Genomic DNA, 27,970 nt, shown 5'->3' on the forward strand with positions numbered 1-27,970 from the left:
CTTAATGTTGGAATATGTATGCTGAGAAACTGACTGGAAACTCACTCCTGCAGCATCTTTCCTTTCATGCTGGCTGTCCAAAGTTGGACTCTTAACTCCTGCACTCAGCTCCATAACTAGCTGTAGCTCAATGTCATGCACAGCAAAGACAAGGAGACATTTTGCCTGAAAGAAGAACTGTGATACAAACTTCTAATAGCCTCTCAAGCACCTTTGTTTTATCGTAGTCACTCTGTTCTTTTATGTGTAGATATCAGGCAGGGGCTAGGAGAAAAACTGCAAATTCTTGGATGCAACTTATTGACAGGTGTTTATGTTGTTTCAAATAGCAATTTGGTTTTCACTTAACTAGATAGCCTAAGCTATACAGACCTTAGATAACTGTGACTACTCTTGGGCCAAAGTCAAGCACACCTGAGAAAGGGTGCATGCTCTACAAACCACGGCAGAAAAGTCCAGACTTCTAACTAACTTCCTTTCTAGCTTGTGAAGGCCAGTTGGTAATGATGATAAAGTGTTCATCTACATCCTGGTTAGGCTAAGGTGAACAGCATGAGACTGACAACTGCCTTGTGTGTCCAGGCTGTTGGTCCTCTCAGACAAGTTAATACATAGGAAATTGAGGTCTGTGTATAAGCTAGAGATTTACTATGCTTTTGCTGATGGTTGTTGTCTTGGATTGTAATCTTGTAGGCCAGAGAGCTCATGGGGTTGGAACTACAGGTGCCAAAACTTTATACTAGATCTCTCCCTTCTACAGCAGGTAGGAGTTCAGAGAGCTAATGCACAGCACCTGGTTGTAGTTTAAATGAGCAGAAAGGAAGTAGAATAAGTACATATTAAGTGTTATGATTTTTGTATTACAGTACTAAATAAAATATTTGCCATCTTTTGCTAACAGATTCATCTTAAGCAAAGTAAAGACCACCTCTGCCTGATTAAATATATAGTTGTGTAGTCCTTATTTCCAACTATAACTTACCTGACTAATTGTTACCTATTAAATAATTCTGTGAGCAGCAACATTTAAAGTCTAGTTTCCTATACAATTCACTTGTAATAGCTTCACTCATGTGCAGGATCTCTGAGGTCTGATGAGTTTGTACTGTGACCTTCACCCTAAGCAGGGATGTAAGTTTTCCCTTCTTTGCCCAACCACATAATTTTAGGCTTTAGATCAGCTATCACTAAAAACATTTTTCATTTTTTCTCCCCAGCAACATGGAATGAACCACCCATACAAACATGTAACTGCTAACACGACATAATGGCATGCCTAGTTCCTAACCTACTTTTAATAATCTATTTCCAGAATTAGCCTCTTTTAACCTCTTCCTTGCCTTAAGAACACGACTAATAACAGGTGAAACTCCAGTGGAGTATATGTATGAGCTACAACCATATTCAGCTTTTAAGAGTGGTACTTTGCTAAGTATGTGTGGTATCTACTACAGCCTAGTTGTAAGGTAGTGCTGAAATGAAAAACTACTTACCTCTTTTTTTTTTTACATGCTTATCTGCAAATTGATGTATAGCCCTCACTGACAACTGCAGTTAAGTCAAGAGCGCTAGATTTAGCCAGATAGTACAGATGCTTTCTTCCAGAAAAAGCTGGTTCTGAATGATGTGCTTCTAAGCAATTGAGGGTAACACCAAACAGCAAAGTTTTAAGCCCATTTTACTTGGACTGGTCTCTAAAACCCACCCCCCACCCCACATCTATGTCCACACAAATGATACGAAAGTATAGTCCACTGCTTTCACACCAAGGAGCAAACAAAGAACAGCATAGAAGAAATTTATTAAGGTAGCACTATTTATACAAGTTACTCATGCTAGAAAAAAGCATAAATGATACATGTAAACATTTGTTTACAGAATACTTGTTTTCCTTGTCAAGGTGCAAATGATCTTCATATGTAAACACAAGAATACCGACCTTTAGGGGAAAAGGGGCTTTTAAAAAAGTTTTAATGACCCATTTATTACTGTAGTGTAATTTTTACTATATTCAAGCACATTAAAATGCTGAGTTACATGAATCAAACTAGGAAGTTAAAGAACTTAAGACGTCAGCATTGCCGTTTTCATCTCAAGAATTTACAGTCCTCTTACTCTTTTAAAATCAGATTTAGTAAGGTCCAAAGTTATATCAGGTGCAAAAGGTCATTCTTTCATACTAGATAGAAATTACAGTACAAACATATCAGAACCTTTGAGTCAACTAGAGTTCCTCCTTCCTCTGCCCCCACCCCTGGGTGCTCCGCAGTCACCGAAACACAACAGTTACAGTGCCAGCAAACAGTCCCTCCCCTCCAGACTCTTCATGAGCCTCATACCTTTCCCTGCTCTAAACACAGGCAAAGTGCATAAAAATCACTAAAAAGGGAGGGTAGCATCTCATCCCAGTCAGTGTTTTACAACAGGAATTCTAAAGACACAGACAAGAGGCAGGAGGGCAGCTAAGACAATGCTGGTCTAAGCTTCTTTCAGCAGGAGCTGACTGCGGGTCTGCCATTCTACCCAGAACCTGAGAAGTGAGGGTTGATCCAGGCTAGTCAGAATTAACAGATGATACTACCTGCGTCCCAGCTTCAGACAAGAATTGATATCTAGCAGGCAACATGAGAAAAAGGTTTTTAAGTAAGCAACAACCAGTTGTTTCTAGGTTCATATACAGAGGAGGGGAGAGACAGAAGCTGAACTTTTGTACCATACGCTGTACAGTAAAAAGGCATCATTTGAAATCCTTTTCACTCTCACCCTTTTTGGGCACTTCACTGATTCAGTCGATAGATGAGAGTTCCAGTTCTACTTCTTGCCTCCAGCAAGACTGAAAAGATACTCAGGGCACCCATCCTCATAGCTCTCCTGTACTCTAAAAGACCCTAAAACATACCACAAGGGTTGGAACCACAATAGCTGGCAGGACATAGCCCTGCCCTAACCACCAGCTTGTCAAAACTCAAATCGCACACACATATATACATATATATAAAATACATACATATATGCACACATATATATGTATATAAAAAGCTGGACTTATCGCTGTGAGCGACAAAGAAAATACATGATACAAATTAAATGGAAAAATAAATATACTCTGTGCACAGAAAAGCTTCTGTGCAAAGGTGGCACCTTGCAGGTCAAGTACTTTTTTTGAAGCTCTCGGTAAATAAGGCAAAAGCAACGTTTTCTGTATCACTTTCCTCTTTCGCCCACCACACAGCTGCCACATCCACTGCTCACAGCAGGAGGGAAAGCAGGAAACCCTCCTCCCTGCTAGACTCCCAGTATAACACGTGGTCTCTACATCAGCATTGTTTAAGCTACAATAAATTTTACAGTTTGGTTTATTCAAAAATGTATACTATTTAGAAAAAATATGGACATAAGCAACACTTCTACTTTTGTCCAGTGGTTCCCTGGAGTCTGACAACGTGGTCTCCCATTGGGCACACTCTCACAGAAGTCATTTTTATAATTCCATAGAGTCACCGGCAAAGAGTTACATTGGATCTAGACCGTTCATACTAGAGCTGCAAAGAGGTCCAGTGTCAACAAGTCTCTTCAGTTTTTCTAGGAATGAGAACCAAGGGGTCTCCCTCCCTCTTGATGCTTACCATATATGGGATTCACAGTGTGTCATTTTGATAACACCTACTCCTCCTCCCAGCCGCCGATAGTTCATCCCACCATACAACCTGCAAAGACAAGGTTTCAGTAGTCACACCGGTTCAGCTCCTTCACGGAGCTACCATGGGAAAGACTGAACCAGCCCTTGTAAGCACAATTACAACACTGTCAACCTCTGGTTAAAGCAGACCATGACAAGTAAGTTGGGTAGCAGCCACTTCATATATTTCCAAGGTAAACAGCTGTATTTGCTCATGCCTTTCTCTCTCAAAACCAAAACCGCTTCTCATTTTGACACCACAGTTTTCTGTTACTCGAGTAATCACTTGCTTTCTCCCTGTCCAGTAATGTGCAAGATAGCAAAGAACTTTGCAGGCTGTACCTGACCTTGGGCTGCATTTTGGGTAACACAAGAGCAAGGATAGGATTGCTACTTACAACTCAACTAATTTCTTTTATATTTCTAATACCTTTAATTCAGCTGATCCAACGAAGATGTAACACATCCCAAGCACCATCTGTTTCTCCAAAATACGTTACTGAAATGGTGCCTGCATTTCATATGGAAATCTGATCCCTATAGACTCCAGCATCCTACTCACTTCAGTGGCACAGAGGGGAATATGCAGCTGAAGTCTCCTGGCAGAAACAGGAGAAGCAAGTTCTTCATGCAACTCCTACCAATGCAATTTGTTAAACCCAAATTGCGTTGGAGGCATTTCTCAGGCTACACAAATGAAAATATCCTTCGCAGAACAAGTAGTACAGCAAACAAGAGAAAGAATACCACGGATGTTGATCAGCTATACTGAATTCAGTGGGAGAGAAAACCCACAAGTTAGTACCTTGAACAACCTTCTAAACTTCTGTGAATGCTAGCCCAAGCAGTACCTCCTAATTCTAGACATGTTGTTATTGTTACTGTCACTGGAAGTAGCTGAAAACGATTCAGCAACAGAATATGAAGTATGTATTACTCTCTACTCAACTGGTCTTCTCAGCCGTTCAAAAGGCATTGTCCGTAAGTCAACAAACAAGGGGACGTTCCTCCACTGCTTCTTATGACAGCTTATCTCGGCAGGAAAGGGTTAATCTACTAGTATTACTAGACTGGAAGGAATAAGGACATTAGTTTCTTTCTATTCCCCACCCCTGCCAGATTACAAGAATACAGACAGGAGCTTAAAATTTTATACTAACTAGATTTAGGAATAAATACACAGGCAATTGCTTTCAAGTGTAGTTGTGACTAGAAAAGAAATAGGAAAAATAGCCTTTTTACTCGGTACACATTTTTTGATTGGCAATTTCATATTATTTCTCTCAGCTTGTAAATCGGATTAAATTTTTCTAATTGCTGTCTTGCAGATTTAAAGGGGAAAGAACATCATATGCTCAAAGTGTTCTGTTTCAGCTCCTCCAAAAGGATCTGGAAATCAGAGCCTCAGCTTGAAAGCAAAAAACGAGTAGGCTGAATTCTACATCATGGCTGTGAGCTCCTTCTGCTAAGGGCAAGCTTCGTTTTATTGGCAAGCAGAAGAGACTCAGCCCAAAATAAACAGAAAGGGTATATCTCACTCAATGTGGTCCATTTTTGTTACGTTCAAAAGCAGCACTTAAAGAAAATCAAACTAGGTTTTGGTATGACCTTTTGCTTGCTACCCAACAAGACTAATAAATCATTTATTTTCTCCGAGTCTCAATAACCTACCTATACACCATCTTCCTACCTGCAAAAGATGCAATGAGTCTTTATTCACTAAAAGTTGGTTAAATCTGTTGGGATACTCTGATGGGAAAAACTATGGAAAACTTGCTCCCATTTTACTTAAAATGGAGTCAATGGCTGGAATTCAAGCAGAAATCTGCAAGAAAGTGTTTCTCAACTGCCTACTACTCCCATAGTCATAGACACGAGGGTACTGTAGGTACATGGCATATTGGGTTATTTTTCAAAATGTGATTCTCCTTCTTACACTTCCATGCAAGCCAACAAGCCACAATGTGAACATTATGCTGGCTACCACACCTAAGTTCTTCGCTATGGTATGCATCAAATTTCTAATTTGGCTGGGACAGCTCCAGCTGGGTGGCAACAGCTACAGCTGGAGAGCACTATTTGATTGTTTCACAGACTTAACAGTTACCTCCATGTGTTAGCATCTGGATCAAACACCTCAATGGTCTTCAAGTATGTTGTGCCATCAAAACCCCCCACTGCCATCAGCTGTCCATTCACCACTGCAAGGCCAACCTGAAAAACAACCATCACAGGTAGCAGCTATTTAGCTGGGATGTCCTGAAAAGACAGGTCCTGAAAAGGGTTAAAATGAAAATATTAATAAAAGGATTAATAACCATGTTTGGTGAAAGGCAGTCTGCAGTAGAGGGTGGTTTTGTTTGTTTGGGGGTTTTTTGGGGGGGGGGGGGGAGGGGGGAGACATAAAATAGCCTAAAAAATAACGAGACATGAAAAGTTAAATATATCTCTCAAGATGAGAATCTCTTAAAGAAAAAGCAGAAGGTTCCCCTTATCACCAGCTACAAGAACTAGAACTGCTTGCATGATAATAGAGACATGAGAACCTAAGCCTTTTTCAGCCAAAACTTATTATGCCCTGGACTGAAATTCTTCACCAACTGTGACATGCACGCACCAGAACATCGACAAGCCTATAGCCTGGAACGCTTGCTTAAACTAGGAGAAACATATGTAAGCCCCTGGCCCGCTCCTCTTGGGCTGGGGCTTGGACCATCTGTAAGCACCTTGACCTCCAGCCTTTCTATTTTGTCTTTCTGCTGAAGTACAAAAATCACTGAAATCTCAAACAGTTCTGTAGTTTAGGAAGATCATTTCCAGTGAAAACATCTCATGGCATAACACAAAAAAGACAACACAAACACAATATAAAATCGTCCTTGTTTTGGCTTTGAGGAAGTTAGAAAACTCAAGAGGGCTGCAGATACAGCTGCATCTGTTTAGCAGTTTCTACAGAAAGCAAATATAGGAGAAGCTCATGAAAAGTCAACACCTAACCAGTAACTAAAAAGGAGAGTGTTGGACAGTGTACTATATGCTTTGAGGACGGAAATAAATATGTACTCTCTGTCTCTAAAACCAGTAGTTGATCAAATTGTGATTAATACTTGGCTCACCAGACACTGAAGTACTAACATACAGACAGAATTATCCACTCTTCACTATATAATCCAGTATCCAATGATAAATATTCATAACATTTGCATCTGTCCAAACACGATGACTACTTAAAACACTATGTTAATCTTTTCTTCACATGTCTACAGAAAGCAGGAAGATTACCAGTTGATGAGAACATGCTGTCACTCCCCATACTCACAGGATTTGGTGAAGAGAGGCAACATTCTAAGTGAAAGCCCAGAAACCCTGTTCCCACACATCTCAAGGCAATGAAAAGACTTTGCATCTAAACACATGCTTGCCCAGATTCCCAGCTCTTTCTTCTGGGCAAGTAGGTACATTCACCTCCTAATCCACCCAAAGTGCACTGCAGGATAAGACCCAGGTATCAATTTTGATACTGTTCTCTAATATCTCAGGCCAAGTATGGCTACTTTGCCAAGTAAAAAACTAAAGAACTCCTCTGTTTCAGGCCAAAGTAGTTGATTCCGTATGAGGGATCAACACTATTAAAAAAGACCCCCAAATGACTCCATTTCCCCATCCTCAGGCATGCCTATGGCATGACATGACTATCACTTCATTCTCTAGTCTTGCTAAAGAGCTTTGACTTTTTGCAAACCTTTCCCGTCACAGAAGAGAGGTGAAGGTACAGAGGAAGCAAGAAAAAAACCTCCCAAGATGTCACTACCTGTGCTGTCACCATGTGATTACGTACAGTATAAGCAAGCAAACCAAGCCAAACTCACTCCACTCCGGCGGGATGTCATGGCCACAACAGGAGACCACTGGTTGGTTCGAGGGTTGTATCTCTCAGCACTACTGAGCTCTGTCGTATCATCTCTGCCTCCCACAGCATATATCATGTCTTGGTATACCGCACAGCCCAGGTGCTTCCTCCTCGTCCCCATGGGTGCAATTGTGTGCCAGCGGTTCTCCTGGGGATTGTAGCGTTCCACTGCAGAGGAAATGACACATCTTTGGACAACAGGGTTGGCGGGCAGTGGGGGTTAGCACTTTTGAACCTGCATCCAAAGCATTGCTCCATCTGTAAAGACACTGCAATTTCTACACACCAAAAATATGATAAGCCAGTTTGTTGTCTCCACTCTAACACTCTTCTCCTATAGAAGGCTTGCTATTCTCTCTCCAGTCCTACAAAGTCAATCACATTCAGCATCTTCACTCAAGAGTGAGCTGGCAATGCTACAAACTGACCTGCATTACTATCTTGCAGTAGTTTTACCTTTGGCACTTCCCTTTCTACAGCAGAAAAGGGCTACTGCAGGAAAAAAAAAAATGTGCTCGCAACTGTTATGCAAATGATCAAAGTATTTTATTCAGGACACGCTGCCAAATGCAGCATCGAGAAAGAAAAAAACACACATAGCCAGGTAATAGGGGCTCACAAGCCTAGAAAGTGAATTACTGTATGGTATAAATCCCATTTAAAGGGGAAAAAACACAGCAAACTGATGACCAATTTATTCAACAGCCATCTGGGGACACTAAGGACAAACAGGACAACGACAAGTGCTAACTGCAATGAGGGACAGCAAAAGGCATACCAGTATTGAGAGGAGAAGTCCCATCAGAGCCTCCCACAGCATAGAGGAAGCCCCCTAGCACAGCCACTGCCACTCCCAGGCGCCTGGTGCTCATGGAAGCCACTCGAGTCCATTTGTTTTCTTTGGGATCATATCTAGCAAAAAGAACAAACACCAAAGCTTAGTGAAGTGTTGACAAATGCACAAAGGGGCATGAAGACTGACCTTACTCTCTCCGAACAAAAAATCCCCATAAGATTTGTACAGTACTTACCTCCTCTCCAGCTCATCTGCATCAACTGCACCTTCTAAGAAACCCTCTTCTCTCTGTGCCCCACTTTTTTTTTTTTTTTTAAATTAAAAAGTACCTTTCCACAATGTTGAGACAAGAGACACCATCCTGGCCACCCACAGCATAGAGGTAGCCCCCAAGAACTGCTACTCCAACACTGGTCCTGCAGGTGCTGGTTGGTGCCACATCACTGCTCCACTGATTGGTCTTCGGATCATACCTAGAAAAACACACCAAACAGCACAGCATGTCTAGGTATGCTTCAGACTCTCCCATGCATGGAAACTACTACGGCAGTGAAACTTGCCTATCTTGAGCTTAAACTGAAACATAGCTATTTGTAAGCTGGATAAAACCCCCAAAGTGATGTAATGCATCCAACACATGTTATTCCAGGGATGTTCAAACTGCAGCTTGAGATGATTCAAACTGAAGATCAAAGGTTCAGGTTCATAAGACAGCAAGTTACCAGGGACTGGCTGACATGTGGTAACTTGCATCCACGCAAAGAGCAGGAACCAGAGTTACTCTGCTGTATGTTCTCTGCAGTTCACACAAGAACTCAGCCAGCACTGGGACCTGCACTTCGAGATCAAAGATAAAGGAACCACATGGACTTGGGAATCCAGAGACAAGGAAATATGATGCATAGCAGAAAAGTACAGGACATGAGATGTAAGGCTAGGATCATGATTTGTGAAGCTGGGAATAAGCAAGGAGATATGTGGGAAGAAGGGGAGGCTCGAGGAGAAAGGGGATATTTGTATAGCTCGTTCGATTTGTTACAGGGCCAAGATTTAGAGTACTAGGAGTGCTTGAGTCATGTGGCTTTTAGGCATGGGGATTGCCATATGCAGCTCCCAGAAACAGGAAGCTTGACAAAGCTTGTTCGACTTATATCTTTCACAGGTCTAAAACTGACCTATATTCCTTCTTCTGTATAAGTGTTTGCAAGGCTCCTTAATTCTCTAGTTACCACTCTACGATAAAATTCCAGGATCTTTCCCTCAACATCTAAGAAATGCTTACTGTAACCTCACCTTCCTCAACAATGCCAAAAACAAACTAGCAATTGCAAAGAAGTTTAACCAGGATCATCACTTCTCCCATCAATTATACCCAGACCCATCTCTTACATATGCCTGCCTTATACCAAAGGCTACATCTTGTCTCATTAAGCTGGGGATAACATGACACAAGCTGTTATGCAAGAAGTCCTAGTTCAGCAGTAAACCAACACAATATTGAAGGGGTATGCAAGGGAGGAGGAAATGTAGATAACATGTAATACAAATTTCAGGTTTTCAACAGACGAAGAACACAGCTGGCAAAATGAACTCATTTTTAAAGAGGCTGCACCCAGGTTTAAGCATTCAGAGTTAACATTTTGCACATTGGCCTTACGGAGACCTACCTTTCTACACTGTTAAGATAAGACGAACCATCATGGCCTCCCACAGCATAGAGGAGGTCATCCAGAACACTGACTCCAACACCACAGCGTCTTTTGCTCATGGAAGCCACCATCCGCCACTCATTGGTTTGAGGGTCATAGCGCTCAACACTGGAAATTGCATCCCCGCTACACCAGCCTCCCACTGTAGGAACCAGACACAAGAAATAGCGTCATAGTAACGCACTGAGCTCACGTACTGTATGTGTGCCTGGTACAAATAATCCCTCTGGACTTTGTCAGCCTTAACCCAGTAGCCCCATCTCCGAGTTACTCATTCTGAGAATTATAATTAGAAGACAGAATGTGATTTTCAAGAGGATTAGCATTAAGTTTGGAAGTACTGGGGTATTCATAGCACCAAAGAAATCACGCAAGTAAGAAAGTGTAAGTTAACTCAAATCTCCAAATATTAATGCACAGGTCACTTCAGAAATACGTTGTGGAGACTAGCCTTACGGAAGCACTATCACAAGAAAACCCAGACTTGAATCTCCTGACCTAAGCCAGCAGGAGCTCTACATACCTGCAAAGAGCACTTCTCCACAGCGGATGGGTTTGCGCGGTCTAGTTCTTGGTCCTTGCATCAGCGGCCGCTCTTGGGGCAACAGCAGATAATTTTTAGCTTCATCCACTAGATCCCTGTGCAAGACAGGAAAATATTAATGCCAAAAGTTCACCTGACACCAGTCTCAGGAGAAGGTATGAATCAAAACCAATGGCAAGAGCAGCCAGCACTAGTCATGCACTTGAGGTATTCACAAATCGCATAAGTGCATGAATAGCTACAGTTAAAACGTACACTGTCACCTAAATACTTATCAGCTGCTTACAAGTCATTCACACAGTGACAGCAGTAGACCAGTATCAATATTTGGCCAGAGTTAATAACAGATATTGCTTGCTATAAAGACTGATAAAAAACTGTGACAAGAGATTAGTCAGGCTTATTATGCAGAAAAGAAAAACCCAGACTGCCTCAAGCTAAAACTTAACAATCAGTTGTTTTGCCTAGGAACAAAACAGGAGTTGAAAAGCACACAAATACATAATACACACACATGACCAATAGATGGAGATAGTACCCTTCTGATGAATATTTTCTCCATCAGCTCTGGCCAGCTCACACTGTCCATCCATTCATGACTTGCCACCTGGTCTAATCCTAATATTCCAAACCCTTGAATAAAACAAAAAAGAAAAAAAAGTCCTCCTTCCCTCTACAAATGTGGAATTCCCCCACTATGAATGCTTATTCAGGAAGAGAACAGTTAAGCCTATCCCCTGAGCTTCTTTACATTAAGCACAAGAAAAAATGCGTGCTTTATAGATGATACAGAACTCCACAGAATTAGAAAGGTGAGAGTCATACTGCAAGAGGAAGAAATTACAGTTTCCTGGCACTAGCATTGTAGGAAATAGCAGACTCTAATCCCAGAGTGCAATCCAGTTATCACTGCCAGTTATCACTGCAGACTTTTTACACAGAAAAGCTACTTTAAGTTCTAATGAGATCATGAATGCCATGCAAGCGGTAAGCTGTAATGAAAGGCCATGACTAGAGAAACAAAAAAGGTGAAATGGAAAACAATACACTGAAGGGTATTTTACCAACAGTCAACCCGTGTGCTCAAAGTTTACTATTTCACCAAAAACTTGAAAGAACAAAAACACTTCTAGGGCACATTATTGACTATTATGCAAATAGTAAACACTTTTTCTTGCATCTCTTCTCCTCCCAGTTGCAAATCAGCACAGGTTTAGAGAACAGATGCAAATAAAGCACCCAAATACAATGAAATCCAATTCCGTAAATCAGTGAGGAGATTTACCGGCATTCCTCATCGCTCTTAATAAGCGGATCAGAGCCCACTGTACCCACAAGAAACTTGGGACTCAGCAGCGGTAGACGGACATGCTGCAGGACCTAAAACACAAACCAGAACATATATGGTAAACCACATAAACCCACAGAGATGCAAGAAGCCAAATGGAAAACAATAGTGGCTAACACATTTTGATAAAGAGTTAATAACTCCTCTGGCAAACATGCACAGTCATTTACACATCCAAACCCTTGCATTTTAGTTAAATGCAGCTCATCTTACAGCACCTTTGCCTTTTCAATACACCAATTTAGATACCCAGCAGAAAATCAGTCTTTGAAAGGGGACAATCCACTGATCTATTAACAGCTGAAAACAAGGTCACAATTGAAAACCTTTACAAAATTACAGATGTCAATACATCTGCCTGAAACACTAGTTCAGTTAGAAGTTTTAGCAACTATTCAGCTCTTTTACATGTGACTGGTATTGTGCAGTAAATGAGTAATAACAGATAACATGCCTTTCACAATGGTTTAGAATTTGGAGGCACAAGCAGGTATAAACAGAGTAGCCTAAAAAGGCACACCGTTAAAAGAGCATTAAGAGTTACCTTGAGAACAGCGGATTTTTCTGGTTTGGTTTGTTTATTTAAAACTATTTCCAAAAGCTTTCCACTAAATAAAGTTGCATTTAACATCTATTTCCAAAGCAGAAACACTGAGGCAGGCAGACTCTCACCTCTTTTGATCAGAAAGCCTGAGACTTCAGAGGCTTTCCAGCTGACAGCTTTGTCAGAATGGGTGCTTCTCTGTGAAATGGCTTGGCTTAGATGAAGCATCATATTTCAACAAAACCATTCTGACAAGCTCCAGTATAAGATCATGAGGGCTGAGGCATAAATCAAACAGCTGTGCTTAAAGATACAGCTCAAATGAAGACAAGCTTTTTCATATCCACTATGTTTTTTATACCACACTCAGAGCAATGCAGGCAGGTTTGTCTGGACAGAATACTGGAATGATCTAGTTTGGCAAGTCCTACCTGGAAACAATTCAACAAAGCCCCTATTGAAGGCTCTAGCCACTGCACCTTCCAGCCTAGATGAAGGGAAAGTGCAAGCCACCTAACACAGGTGCAAATCACAGAGAATTACTGTGGCTTTGCATGCATTTAGAACTGTGACACTGCTGTGGCACCACCATATCAGCCCTCATTACTCTTCCCCTGGATAAAGCGGTCTCAAATGTTACTGCGCTCAAGATTACCTGTGGCAGCTGGGGTCTTCTTTCCTGAATGCTGTATTTCACCCAGGCCATCACTGCATTGAACACCTGCTCTTCACTGCGAACATTTAACTCATCACTGGATATAATGTCTATGAGCTGGTTGGCAGGAAGCAGCATGAACTCCTCACTCTCCATTACCTGGTTAAATGGAAAGCAAAAAAAAGTAAGGACAGTGACCAAAACACCACGGCCATTCACCACTCCAGCACTTCAGTGCAACTGTAAAGTGGATACAGTCCATTTGAATTAGTCTAATGACTGATCCAGTAAAGTGCCAAATACCCATCACTGTTTTGACATCAACACGTGTGAAGGGTTTGCTGCACAGAGCAGAATGCAGTCCCAAGCAACGCAACACAGAGACCTTGAGATGGGGATGCAAGTGAAAGGGCATTTTACACCAAGTTTCTTTGTAGGACACTTTTAAAGGGTTAAACCACAGAACACATTGATCAGGTTTCAAAATTTAGGAAAAACAAAGCCCTTCTTTAAAATCAGTTTCCTTGTTTGCCGTGTCTAATATATAAAGCAGAAATAAAAATGTTGCATAGGTGATAAATACGTGACTGAAAAGTGGTATTGGAATAGAGAGGCTCTATTCACAAGAAATCCAACACAGAGCACAAAAATCAGTCTCAGAAACAAGTTACCAGAGGCATTGTAGAGAACATGGAAAGTCTTCCTGAATGCCAATTTGTGGCAGAACAGAAAATATTTCAGGAAAGGGGGATGGACTCATTTGATCCTACCTCTTTCATTTGCTCTAAATACATAGAGAGAGTTTGCACAAGTCCAGATGCACTTAAGGAATCAGAGCCTCCTAAGATCCTAAGGACTGATCTCTAGTGAAATTCAAGCCACTGACAATCTGCAAACACATTCATTCCTTCCGTACCCAAGATAGCAACTGAGTTTCTCAGGAGGCTTTAGCTGCCACTGGAGGACAGCTCACAGAACACACCACAGAGCACACTGAGTCAGCCCGCGCCTGCCTTGAGAGGTTAGAGCTCATGCACAACCACCTCTTCTGCACTGAGACCCGGTAGATGGGAAAGATGCAAGAATCAAAATAAAGAGAACTGCAGAAATGGTTCGATTAATAACTGCCAGCTTGGCTTCCCAACAAGCACTCCCAATCTGTACCCTGTAATCTGAGAGGTTCGGTGACAGAAAATAACTGAATATCGGCTTGTCCTTATCATTTGCGACCACATTAGAATTCCAGGACTTATTTTATTATTTACAGTGTAAATGAAAAAAAATACATTCTTTGACACAATCACCTCAACAGCAGTCAGCTGTGCTGTCCTTTTAGTTACCTACAGAATTAAGCACTGAATGAATATATAAAAATTGCCACATACTGACAACAGCAAATATAGTTTAAAGGAACACAACAGTGAGATCAGTTACCAGACTTTGGTCTAGGATCCTGTGGGCTTTCAGGGGCAGTAAGAGGCGCAGCAAGGTTAGCCCACACACTTCTTCAGCCTTAGAGTAAGAACTGGGCTGGTCATTAATGATCTTTATCAGCATTCTTCCATAGTCTCTCTCCCTTCTAGCTTATGTCTAAACTTTACCCAACAGTTTGTAAGTGCAGCCTCAGACTCTGAAAACAGAGGCTCTGTAAGTTTTTGAGTTAAGGATGGTCATCCAGACCCTCCTGTCCACCCTCAGAAAACCCAGCTGCATCGATGGCAAACCAAGTTATTACTACTATGCAACTTGTTAGTTTACATAGTAAAGCAAACAATTATTTAAAATGCTTTGGCTTATTTTGGCTTAATTATCAGGACAGTAATAATTATCTGACTAATATTAGTGGTCTATTTGACTGACTTCCTTACTAAACAAGAATTGGATGGGCTTCATTTCCTCTACAGTATTCATGTGCATTACTGCACTTACAAACAGAGAGAATAAATGTCAGAGTATATAACATGGAGTGCAATTTTTGTCTGTTGATGCAAAGTACAAGTTGTTCATCCTTAAGTATATTTTTTTCCCTTCACACAGATGTCAGAGACCAAACAAAAAAATACGAAGGCTGTTCTTGTACAGCAGAGTTGTTAATAGAACCATTTCACATTGCATGCACAAGATTCACTAGGGGTTTTAGGCAGCAAATTAAATTGAGGGGAATGGAAAACTTGGAAAAACATTTTACCAAGAAGTTAATGATGTAATGCAGCAATACACATAAAAATTTATAGAACTAGAGGTTAGCACAGCAGAGGACGTGAAGCAATTCAGACCGCATTCAAAGTAACTGCATGGGTTGGCCTGGTGCCTAGTGCTTAATATTTTACATTGCCATTCAGGAAATTCTCATCTCGCATTTCTTTTTGCCAACTCAGAGGAACGATGACCATACAGCCTCTGCAGAGGAGGGCACGTTTTTTATCCGTTCTCAACCTCCACAGTGGAGGATGATTAAGTAGCCAAGTCACTGGCTTCCACCAGGGATTACCAATCCACTCTCCAGATGGAAAATAATGGCAGAACAGAATACAATCCCAACAAGCAGCACCATTAAGATTGTCTGCAGAGAAACACTGGAAGCAAAAATATTGATCATTAAGGATGAAGAGCTGCAAAATTGCTGGGGCACTGCAAGGGACACCAAAACCTGCCCAGGCCAAAGAAGTAGTGCTCTAATCTAAGCAATTACTTTCCAGAGGCCATGATTCAGTTAAGTCAATTATAACTTCAACCACCTTTGAGGAGGAGAGTGTTTTCTCGAGTCCAAAACTTTTGCCTTTGTGTACTTTAAGAGGGATAAGGAAGACAGGAAGCTGACTTCGAGGGACTGCAGAAGAAAAGAATGCCATAGCAGGCAGCTCTTAACAGCCAGCTGCATGTATTAATGCTAAAACCTTTAAAACCAAAATTGTTATGCTGTAAAAAAGTTTAGAGGCTTGTAAGCATGCCCTACTCACATAATAATGAGAAGAGCACAGATAACACCATTAAAACGACGAAGCACTGAAAATAAACGACCATCTGGTTACCACCCTGCTCCCAAAAAAAGCGGAGAAGAAAAGAAATGCAGAGCAAGCACAGACACATGAAATGGCCAGCTAAAATGTAGGGCTTTTGGGAAATCACCAAGTTCTACAAAAAACAAGCTCTCATCTTAAACAGCAAATTCTATTTTCTAGTCTTCATGGTTAGGAAAGACATATTTAATTGCAACTTTTAGAGTAAACTGATGTCATGTGCCTACAGTTAAATACCAAGTATTGTCTTCAATGTGTCCAACAGTCAAGTTCAATTGTGTTTGCTTCTGCTGATAATTTTCTTAAGTAATACCTGACTGAAATTAATATAATTCCAATCTATTTCCTGCAGGGAAAAAAGAGTTGGCAAGCTGCAATCAATCACACCACTTACATACTGCCACTTCTCTGGGGAAACTAAATTAGCATCAGGAGTCAATACTGGAGTTACTCCCTTTGGAAAGGATCTACCTGTGAAGCAGGCAGAAAGAGGAGATTTCTTCATAGCAGGCTACCTGTTCCAAGGGATGGAAGAGTGCAGTTTCTGGAAAAGGCAGGAGATGAATCTCTCTAGCAGGGGAACAGACCTTCATGCTGAGTGCACTCCTGCAGAATAGCTGCTTCCAAAACATACGCAAATTCTTGCCTTTCCAACCAGAGCTCAGGAAAAACACCACTTCTAAGTGTTGGGCTCCCTTCTGCAACTGGCTGTAACAGTTAAGTAAAGACCCGCTCTGAGTTCTCAGACTATTGCTCAAAAAATCCTTAATTATTACACTGATCCTTCCCTGAACCAGTTGTTGGCTATTTTGTTTTCCCCAAAAATCATCCAGGCAGAATTAACAAAGGAAAAGAGACTGGGCTTTATAAAGGTCAGCTACAAAATTACACATTTGAATTACTTTCAAACAACTTCTGCTGAATAATAGATGCAAAACCCTAGTTCTGCTACAGCAAGGGAGTTGAAGACTCCACTGAGGCAGCCGTATGCTCCTCCATATACCCACATCTCCAATCTCTAAACTGAATACCAATCTTTTTTGGTTCTATTGATGCATTGTCTTCACTTTAACACCCATCTCCCCTCCAATTCTGTAGAATCCAGAAGACTTCTGAAGGGGGAATGGAATGTCAAACCATCATGCAGCCATGTCAGATATAATACCAAACTCCAACTATGCCTGCGACCTTGCCTTCCGTGTAGCACTCGCCACACAACTCTAAGAGAAGAAATGCTGCGGATCATACACAAACCACCAGTGCTTCTGCAAGTACCTCTTTCCTCTTTCTTCCCCAACTAACAGCTGGCACCCATCGCTATTAGGGCACACAGCAGATGTAAAGGCAGGATTTGGAAAGAAACACAAAATGAGAGTTACACAGGCTCTCACAGGACACATTCACACGTTTGACACCACGATTCCAGCATACCAGCTTCTTACCTCCTGGAAGTTATGCTGTGTGAACTTGTCAGCAATCCTCAGCAGTTCACGGCATGAGTGAGTGTCAGCAAAAGCTCGGATGCCCAGGCAATTGGAAGGGTCCAACTGTCTCTTAAGGAACTCGCAGCAGGCCTCCTGGATCTCAGCCAGCTGGAGAAGGCAAGCAGCGGGCAACAAGGTCTGGACATTTCCCTCTTCCACAGTGATCTGAGAGGTGTACGCAAAGTCAATCAGCAGTTCCATGGCCCTTTCGTCGATGTCTCTGATCACTACTTCTGTCTGCCGACTCTCTGCCAGCTCCCCAGTGAACATGGCTCGGAAGTAAGGGCTGCAGGCTGACAGAATCACCCTGTGGGCATAGATCTTCTTTGCACCGACTACTAGCACCACATCACACAACTCCCGGTGCTTCCGGAGAAGATTGATGACTTCCAAAGTTTGTCGAGGGTGCTTGTCAGAGATGTAGGGCATGCGAGCAGGCTGCGGCACCCCTTCTGGCAGTTTGTTAGGATCTCCAAGTGTGCAACGGCTAGTCACGTCCATTCCGGTCTCTCCTGGTCGAGTACTGGTACACCTGCAGCGGAGGAAGCCATGAGACAGGACCATCATCAACTAGCCTATCACCAGCTGTCAGCCAAAGCTCTAGGGCTCGCACCGACTACGAGCGCAAAACCAGCAGTGACCGTAGCTCCATGCCAGAATGTGGAAACACACTCGTGATCACGTGACAGAGGAATCCGTCTCAAACCAAAGTGTACCTAGAAGTAAACAAATGCCAACTTGCAACAGGCTTATATTTATATCTATTTTTATATGCTTTCCATGACACACCACTGTAATATCCAACTACACATACATATTTATTAACTGAACCTCATAATAGCCTTGTGTGGTAGAGGAATATTAGCCCCATTTCATAGAGAGTGACTCAAAGCAAAGATTAGCTGAACTGCCCGTTGCCAATTGAGTTTTCTTTGATAGAGCTGGAGATAGATTTCCACTGCAAAGAATTCCAGTTGCATGATTTAACCAAATTTCTCTGTTCTTCTACCTACATTTTTGATAGGGTTCACTCATCATGGTGGTATCTGAACATACTAAACTGTCACACAGATTTCGGTACCTTAAAATGGCCTGCAGCCTACCATGAGTATCTTTCAGGTTGACAGAATACCCATTTCATCATCACCTCTTCAGTTATTTTTGAATTATGGAGGTTTCTGACTCAATCTACCTTCCCTGAAATGTTTCAAAAGAAGGTTAATCTTTCCCAAGAATGGCAGACTAATAACTGCAGAGGGCAGTTGGGATTATCAGACCCATCAGGAAAAAGTCAACACAATCAAGGTATCCACGACTATTGGCCTACCAAAAAAGGAAGAAAATAAAGTCAAGATTGTAACTTTAGAGTTGAGGAACTACTTGAGAATATATAAACCAAGTTTCTGACACAGAGTAGGAAAAACTTACTATCTACCCAGCTCCATGTGCAGTGTTCTAGCTATCTGATCACAGAATCACAGAATGATAGGGGTTGGAAAAGACCTCTGGAGATGATCTAGTCCAATCCCCCCACCAGAGGAAGTTCACCTAGAGCAGGCTGCACAGGAATGTGTCCAGGCGAGTTTTGAATATCTTCTTTACAAAAGTTCAGGTACCTTTCCTTCATCCCTCACATCCCTGAGCAGACAACAGCTCTGCCACGGCTTAAGTGCAATACCCTTCCAAATGGCAGTGTGACAATGCTGACAGATCCCGATTCGCACCATGTATGCTACCAACTTGAGAGAATGGGAATGCAGTATTGCCCGGAGCCCTTCTGCAGGGATGAACCAAGATGACACATCTCATACCTCACTGCAGAGACGTCTGCCTACACCCCAGGCTTCACTAGCACATTATGACTGAAATCAGTGCTAAACAAGAAGAATTAAACCCAACTCTATTTTCACCAGTCAGACTAAATAAGCAGATCAGCACACATTAAACACACCACAGACATAACTGAGATGCCATTTTGCATGTTTGGAGCATATTTGAATTTCTGCCACATATCATGTGAACAATTATTAAAAAGATGCATCAGCACCAGTGACATATCACTTACTACAAAAATAAAGAAAATATAGGAAACTATCACCTCTTCCCAATTCAACAGAAAACCATCACTTAGAGCAATTAAAGCATACTGACCAAAATATCAAAATACTGATGGTTATTAATTATCCAGTGAGTGCACTGGCTGTTGGAGATATACTGAAAGACCCAACACATCTTATCCATTACCAGCTTCCCTGGTACACTGGCATTTGTGAGCTGTCGCTAGCTCACTCTGTTCATATTAAGAGTTAAAAAGAAATCTAACTTCGCTTTGCCATTGCTCAATGTATTATGTAGCACGCTTGAAGAATTAAAAAAATAACTCACATCTTTTTCTCTCATTATTATGTCAAACACACTTTCTAACCACAGGGAAACCAGTCTCTTTGCAGCAGTTCGAATTATTCACTTGCATCTTAGCCTGTTTTCCCATTCCCCCCACACCCTCTCCTTGATCATCATATTCAGATGTTTCAGACCATTACCTCTTCCTCATATCTTAGTTACACAGATCCAGCTGGGTCTCCCCTCTGGGTTTTGCTGCTTGCTCCTGTTCAGCCTCTGAACCTTAAATGCCTTGGTTTTTTTATCCCTACTCCATCTTTTTTATATCCATCACCGTTCTCCTTTTCTGACACCTCTGACAAATCCTTCTGCTGTTACACTGCCTCTCGCTCTCCTCCACCCACTCTTGTCCCTCACAACCCAAATTCACCTTGTGGGGTTTGACAACCACTTTCAAAGCTCTGCCAAGTTCCTCGCGAACAATGCAGCTAAGCTCTCCTCACAGCCGCATATGCAAACTAAGTTTAATGGTACCCCTACAAAAACACCAAGAAACCTTGGTTAAAGATTAATTTACCTGATTGGCTTACTTCCATAGTCCTTAGCAGCTAAGGCCAGAGGGTAATTTAATCCCTCTACCAAGAGATGGAAAAAGGTGGTGACAAAAATCCCCCTGTGGAGTCTAGCTCTTGCTGAGCAAACCAAATGGATTTTATTGTGCATTAGGGGTTTCAGGCTATGTCAAACCAATCCCTGGGAGAAAAAAGGAAAAATAAGAGCCCTATTAAGACACATGCTACTGTAATAATTTTGGACAGTTTGTCTTGACCAGGCTGTCAGCCAAAAGCATCGAAGCAAAGAACAAGCATTCTTCAACTAAAAACCTATTTCACGTAACTACAGATCACAAGAGATTGTCTACGTCCACAACAGGACCTCCTTTGGGAAAGCAGAACCCCTTTGTTACACCTGCAGACTTTCCTCAAAGATGACTCCCACTGAAAACAGCTCTAAAGCAGCTCTCAAAGAGCTTTTTGGTCTGGCACAGGTTCTAACTACAAAAAGATTAGATTAAGGCTATGCCGCCACAGTATTCAGTGTACATTGTCAATCCCACCACTCAAGACTCTTTGCTGACACAGAGCAATAGGGTGGACCAGCTTATGCCACATGATCAGTTGGCCAGATTTAGGTAATAGCCCTAGTCCTTCCTAGCCAGGACAGAACAGGATTTTTCTGCCCAAATTAGACTCTGCTGAACACATCTTTAAATTAACTAACTAAAAAGGAGTCTGGTTAGTAAGAACTGGAGGCATTCCTGCATTGTTCCCATCAGCGTTTATCGGAGTGCCTGCATTGTATCCAGTCTCCTTCCTCCAGGAGAGAAAGTGCTAGTTAATGATTAAAGAACATTGAATGGACAGAAAAAAAGAGTAATAATCAAATTAGCACTCCTCATTCATCCATAACTTATCTCTGTGTAATGCAAAAGCTAGTGATCAATGGGCTTGGGAATTTCCATACTGGATCAAACAAGATGCTTGATGTTAAGCACTGTGGGTTGCTGCTATACACAGGCACAGAAGTGTGAATTAAAAGGACACCGTCTGATGGCATGTGTCTCCACGAGGATAATAATTTAACTGCATTATGTGTGCATTATGCATATATATGCATAGAGAATGAAATGATGAGTCAGTAGCTTAGAGGTGTGAAAGACAGAAGGCAGCACTTGATTCTCACACGGCAGGCTAGCTCCCCCCCCCCTCCCCGCAAAGCTAAGAACTGCTCCTGAATACTCGGGGTGATTAAGAAGGGTTGAGGAAATGTGTATGCAAGGATAAAAGATTCACACTCAGCTATGCAGACATTCTAGGATTAGCTTCCATCAAAATGCAGGGCTGGGGAAATCAGCAAATACAATGGGATTAAGAAAGGGCTGACAAAGGATGAGTTTTTGTAGCACACTGCTGAAAAGTACAAATGGGAACACAGGCAGTCTGCAACACTAAGTCAGCTAAATAAATAGGCTGCTCTGCCTCCATTTTATTCAGCTATGCCAGTTCCCAAAACTTTATTCATTAACACAGGCATCTATGAGACATCCATCCTTAGAGCTTATAGCAGCTTCTTGAAAAGGAAAATATTCTCCAATACCATCATAGAGCTCCTTAACTTTCAAGCCAGAGTTGCTTGCATTTTTTGTTTAAGATAATGTATGTTTTAGCATGAGATTACAAGCAAGCTTTAACACAGCCCAGCAGAAAACAACAGGCTGACCTAAGGCCTATGAAACAGAACAAGTCTCAGGCTGAAAACATCGACTGAAATCCAAAATCATACATTGCTCTAGGGGATTTCAGTAGCAATGCATTTTTGTAGAAAATGAAGAAAACAAACCAAACCGGTAGTGATTTCTGTCAACGCCTCGCTTTGAATTTAATGCATACACAAAGAAAATACTTCCTATACTTGTTACAGAACTGCTAGAACAAAGATATTCAATTTGGCCCAGCCAAAGGTGGTATCTTCAGCAACAGAAGTGACCACCATGGCACTGCTGACTAAGTAAATGGAAATGTTTAATTGCAGCAATCAATACTCTAGGAATTAGTTAGCTAAAAGGCTAATTATTTGTCAAAATGCCACTGACTCCTTTTCTTACCTAGGCAGCAAGGTTTAGGTGCTCAGTGAGGTTGAGTTATGAAAACAAGCAGATAAACCTGACTGCAATATTACTTTACATGACTCAAAAGGAGAACAGCAAGGATCTGGTGTATATGTCCCTATTTACATTGTTTAGTTTCATTTTCACTGACCAAACCCAGAGAACTCAGTTTCACCAAGAACGAGGATGTCCATACACAGAAAAATGAGGTCATTACCGGAGTCTTCCAAAACCTTCCTAAGACTTCTGCAGTTTGTCCTGGGCAAGAGCTATGTCCAAGCAGTTGGTTAACTTCCCGAGTGCATGCAAGGGCCCCAAGCGCACCCGTCGGGATCGGCAGCCTCTCCCCCTCAGCAGGGCCTGGCTGCCTGCGCTCAAGCCAGCTCCGATACAGCGCCGCCGTAACGTGGGATCAGGCTGCCGGGAAAGAGCTGGGTGAGAAAGAGCCAGGAGGGCCTCCCCGCTTTGCCTGGGAGCTGCTCAAGCCCTCATGCCTGACCTGAGCTATGGTAAAGGCACACCTGTACCTGATCATGTACCCCACTGACACTGACCTGCTGCACTGGCTTCCTGGCTTGACCTCAGCCCTTCCTCATCACTACAGACTTGCCTGAGGAGCACCAGACCCTTGGCTGACCCTGGTCATCACATCTGCTCTGCCCTCCTTGCTCGGGTACTGTGGGACTATGCCCTTCACTGGAGGGGTCCCCTCTGCCTTGCTTTTACCTTCAGCAAAGCAACATTCTCTTGCTGCTGCCTGACAGGAAGAAAAAACAGCCTGCCCCGACTATCACTTCATCTCTAACGCAAGATAAATCCTGTTCGAACATCAATGCATCTTCTCGACTATAATTTTGACAGGAAGAGCTGCAATACCTTTTCTGTTCAAATTGTACTTCCCATCCTCTGAATGCTGTACGCATTTGATACCAACTCACCACGTTTACTAACACAGTACTGACCAAGTCTCACTCCCCTCTTCTCGCAGTATCTAACAGGACTCTCACATGTGGTATTAAATGGCCGCAGAGCCCTGAGTAAAAGGATAAAAGGAAGTGCTCTGCCATCTGCTTAGCTGGACTTCATAAGAAGATCTGTGAGCCTGAAATCCAATCAGGAACCTTTTATCATTTTCTGCTAACTAACTAACAAACAGAAATTTTAACAATCCACACAGAGGCCCTTAAAACACGCAAGCGTATTCAAGAACTGAAGTCCATAGCTCACGGTAGGACTGTGCTTGTCAGGCTAGACCGCAGCAATACAATACATCTAGGCACAGAGATCAGCTGAAAGGTTAATTCAAAAGTAAAGCCATGTAAATATGTCAAACGTGTTATCCATGCTCTACCCTAGCCTGCCAGAGAGGGAGGGAAAACAAAAGGTACTGAAAGGTCTGGTCTGCATCCATTATCCAAATAAAATTTAAAAAAAAGAAAAAGGCCTGAAGTGCCAGGATCAGCACCACAATAGAAAACCTCTACTTCTTCAGCCCGGTGCTGTTGCCCACCACTAAAACTACCCAGTCTGAGTGGCAGACAGAACTTCCATGACAGCAAGTCCAAGGCCACAAACCCACAAAAGACATATGACCTTCACCACTTTAATTCTCTGCCTCAGTGTGACATGTAGAAAACAGCAGACAAAGACAAAAATAAATTTAGAACCTCAATTTTTCCATTAGGAACACAAAAAATAAAGTAAGAGGAAAACAAGAACACAAGCCAAGCCAGTCACCAATTTTATGTCAGTTTGCAAAAACATGTTGATAAATGGAGTACAACATAAGAAACTGAAAAGCTGTGGTTTTACATTGGTTAAGATTTAAACAGCCTCCATTGTGGAAGAATAAGGTGGAAGAGAGCTCGTCTGCTACTTAATTTGTCTTGGAGAAAAAGGAACTCACTGTAAAAGTCACATACAGCTCCTCATTGTCTAAACCACATTTCTTATCTTGGCAAAAATATTGAACAATACATAGCCCCAGTGATGCCCATATCATGTCCCGAGGTTTACTCATTAGCTTAACTGAAGCAGCAGCACAGTCTTTTTTTGTTGCGCTTGAGGGGTTCATTTAATTAAACAACACAGTGTCACTCTTCAAGGGTTTAAATGACTATTTATTTCTTACCTCCTTCCATGACACAGAACCCAGGCTAATGGTTTCTGCAAATGCTGTAACTAGAAATGCTTTACATATTCATCTATGGTTAAAATTCCTTGCCTTCTCTTGCATGACTGTTTACAGAATCGTCCATAATAAAAGTTTCCCTATTTTCAACATCCTGAAGACTGCAGACAGACTAAGCAATTTGCATGAGTTCTCTTCACTTCATTTAGAGGTGTAGAACTTCGGGAAACTTTGCTTCCACACAGCCTGTATCACATACAGAAATGTATCTGCTGTTCAGTTTTGCCATGGGATTGCCATCAGATAGTGAAAAGCAACTAGAACTAGCAGACAATCCTGTTTGCCATCCTGTCATCATGCTGATTTACTGTAACAATTTTTTCTCCATATAACAGATAATGTTTCTGACATAACCACAGCAAGAACTTCAGCTGCATCTTCAGCTCATTAGAACTGAGGCAGCTGGCATCCGTAATTAGAAAAGGAAATCTCCTTTTCACCCAAGACCTCACTCCATCAAAGGGACTAAACTCCTTTAGTTAAGGGAAAAATAATGCCCCTTAGAAATCAAGTTTAAATTTATTCCCAGGCAGTTTATGTCACACAATTTGAATACTTAAGTAATTAAATACTGGATTTTAAATATGATCGTAAATGGTGGAAGTCGGGAGGGGGGACGGAGAATTCTAACAACTTGTCTTCCATAGTCTTCCTAACAGCATATTCATTTAAAGACATCTGGTCTTGTAAAGATTGAAAACTAAATACATTTAAGTAAGGACTAAAGAGGAATGCTTTATATTCTAATTCTCATAAATCAGGCCTTGAAAAAAAACAAAACCAAACAACATTTTATGCTCTAGGCACTTATGAAACCAACTCACATGATTTATCATATTTGGATAAGGACAATTGTTTTTCACATCTTACCTGCGCATTGGCTTTCCGTCCATGCACCGTGAAGAGAAACCTTCACCCTATGCTTCAAGACCTGATCCAAAAGAAAGAAAAAAAAAGAAAGAAAAGGCTGATATTCAGAAGCAAGAGAACATTTCTCCTCTCTTCAGTCTGGCTCTAGGACAACAGAACTGACCACATCCAGGTACTAATACACCTTCAAGCTCTTATCCAGCTATAAAATTCACAGCCTAAACGAACAATGTCTGGATTGCAGAGAATAAAGCAGAAGAAAATATAATCATTAAAAGTCATTTCACTACAGCTGCATAATGATTCTTTAGGCAAATGGAACACACACATCATAAAGTCAGTAAACTGCCTGACTCCCTAAATCCTTAAAATTGTTCTACCAAAGGAAAAAAATATCTCAAGTAACAGAGTGCTCGCTCTCACTCCTTGCTCAGAGCCAGGAGGTATCTCTCCCTCATACATTTAGCAGAGATTTAAGGCAGGCTGGCACCTAATAAACAGCCCAGTGCTGCTCAACCAGCTACACTGCAGAGCCAGAATTTGATATAAGATAAAACTTGCGTCTGGAAATTGAAGATAACTATGTGCCCCAGAGGCAAGAGGGATGCTAATAATGGTACTACATCTGCAAAGATTAATGATGCTGCCTGATGCTCACTACACTTCCACTCCAAATATTCATTTTCTGAGAGGAATAACAGTTGCAAACTGCACAGGCCTTCCATATCCAACGACTGACTTCTAATTCCAATGTAGATTAACCCTTTTCACAAGGGTATCGCTCATGCCTATTTCAATTTTAATGACTATTCAATTAAGAATAAATTTAATTCAATCATTATTTAAAGCAGTAAGCCTAACTTTTTGTCACATATTAAAAGAACAAAAGGGTTTTCTGCTTCCGTATTGATATTCACAGCATTCTTCCCATCCAGAGATGGGGTGAGAAATGGGAAACCAGTGAAACTACAGGAAAAGCAATGACGGAATGAGACTGAATAACTCTTAAAATAAACAGAAGTAGCATTTAAAAACAGAAAAACTTAAATTTAGGAAGAATAAAACCATTTTTGGAAGACTGAGATTGTTGCCCTGCGTCCAACAATAACAAAATATTTTTGTCAGAATTTAAATTCAACTACACAATGTTTATAGAGTTATTTGGCTACGTGAACAAGCACCTTATTCGATATGCAACATTCTCCAGGTACATTATCACAGAAACACAAACGGAGCAGTTTGCCATTTAATGAAGAGTAAGTTCAGACTTGCTGTCTTCCACAGTTGCAAATTACTCAGGTTGACACTTTCCTGCAAATAAAGCAAGCTAATTCCTGCCGGTTAGGGCATCACATACCAATTTAAACCCGAGCTATGAGTGCCCAGCCTCTCCCCGATCAGACTCTGCTATCGCTCCTCTCACCAGCATCGAGGGGCTTGCTGGAAGAGCGAGCCTCGCCGCGGGGAACTCCAGGTGCCCCACTGCAAAGGAGCACCTCCACAACCGCCCGTGTGCAGGAACACACGCAAAAGCCCTTCAGAGCACTTTGCACATGCTAGGCAACGTGGACGATGCTATTCTTAGACCCCTGATTGCATCAGATTTAATCCCCTTAAAAGCCACATTAGAAGTCGGGGGGGGACCAAAAAACAACGTTTTGGCCTAGAGTGCAGGATTTAGCGTTCTCCGCGGGGAAGCAACTGGGTGAAACGACGCTTTTCCCAGCAAAACGTGGCCCTGGCTCCCGAGCACCCGCAGGCACAAGTAGGTTCTCCGAGGCGTGGGGCTGCTCGGCAGGGACGAACACCGCTCCCCTCCTGCCCCCTTCCCCTGAAGACCTCAGGCCGGCAGCCCACGGCGCACTGGGGAAGCCGCCAGCAGACAGCAAGCGGCGGGCAGAACCGCGGACGCCTGGCCCGCAGCGGGGACCAAGCCGAGCCGAGCCGCGCCGAGGAGCCGGGCGCGCTCCCCAGGCCGCCGCCGCCCCACCACCGGCCCCGGGAGCGGAGGGCCCAGGCCGCCCTGGACGCCGCGCCCCGGCGGCCTCCCGGCGCGGCGGGAAACACGCGGCTGCCGACCCTGTTCCGCCACCCCGAGAGCACCCGGGCAGAGGAGCGCGCCCGAACCGAGGCCGCACCGGCGGGGGCAAGGGGACCCCCGGCACCCCCGCGCTGCAGCAGGCGGCCGCCCGCAGCCCCGGAAAGCCGC

General features: G+C 42.4%; 1 protein-coding gene across 1 annotated transcript; it reads right to left on the bottom strand.

The window, feature by feature from the left end:
* Nucleotides 1–3,506: 3,506 nt before the first annotated feature.
* KLHL20 (kelch like family member 20) lies at nucleotides 3,507–25,794 on the bottom strand. The gene is made up of 11 exons (XM_059821599.1): nucleotides 25,762–25,794; nucleotides 17,648–18,221; nucleotides 13,186–13,344; nucleotides 11,924–12,018; nucleotides 10,618–10,733; nucleotides 10,053–10,236; nucleotides 8,715–8,858; nucleotides 8,368–8,501; nucleotides 7,549–7,757; nucleotides 5,787–5,893; nucleotides 3,507–3,707 (listed from the first exon to the last, which is right to left on the bottom strand). Exons 1-11 carry the CDS (start codon nucleotides 25,782–25,784, stop codon nucleotides 3,623–3,625), a joined length of 1,830 nt encoding a protein of 609 aa, XP_059677582.1. The 5' UTR covers nucleotides 25,785–25,794; the 3' UTR covers nucleotides 3,507–3,622.
* Nucleotides 25,795–27,970: the final 2,176 nt, after the last annotated feature.

This window comes from Gavia stellata, chromosome 10, assembly GCF_030936135.1.
Source record: "Gavia stellata isolate bGavSte3 chromosome 10, bGavSte3.hap2, whole genome shotgun sequence".
Taxonomy (NCBI): domain Eukaryota; kingdom Metazoa; phylum Chordata; class Aves; order Gaviiformes; family Gaviidae; genus Gavia; species Gavia stellata.

Bases quoted from the DNA above. Each gene is read 5' to 3' on its own strand.
- KLHL20 (XM_059821599.1), bottom strand. From the start codon at position 25,784: ATGGACGGAAAGCCAATGCGCAG. The intron at 10,237-10,617 runs GTATGTAGAGCT...TGGTTCCTACAG, and splicing joins TGGAGAAGTGCTCTTTGCAG to TGGGAGGCTGGTGTAGCGGG. The intron at 7,758-8,367 runs GTATGCCTTTTG...TTTCCTCTGCAG, and splicing joins GACTTCTCCTCTCAATACTG to TGGAACGCTACAATCCCCAG.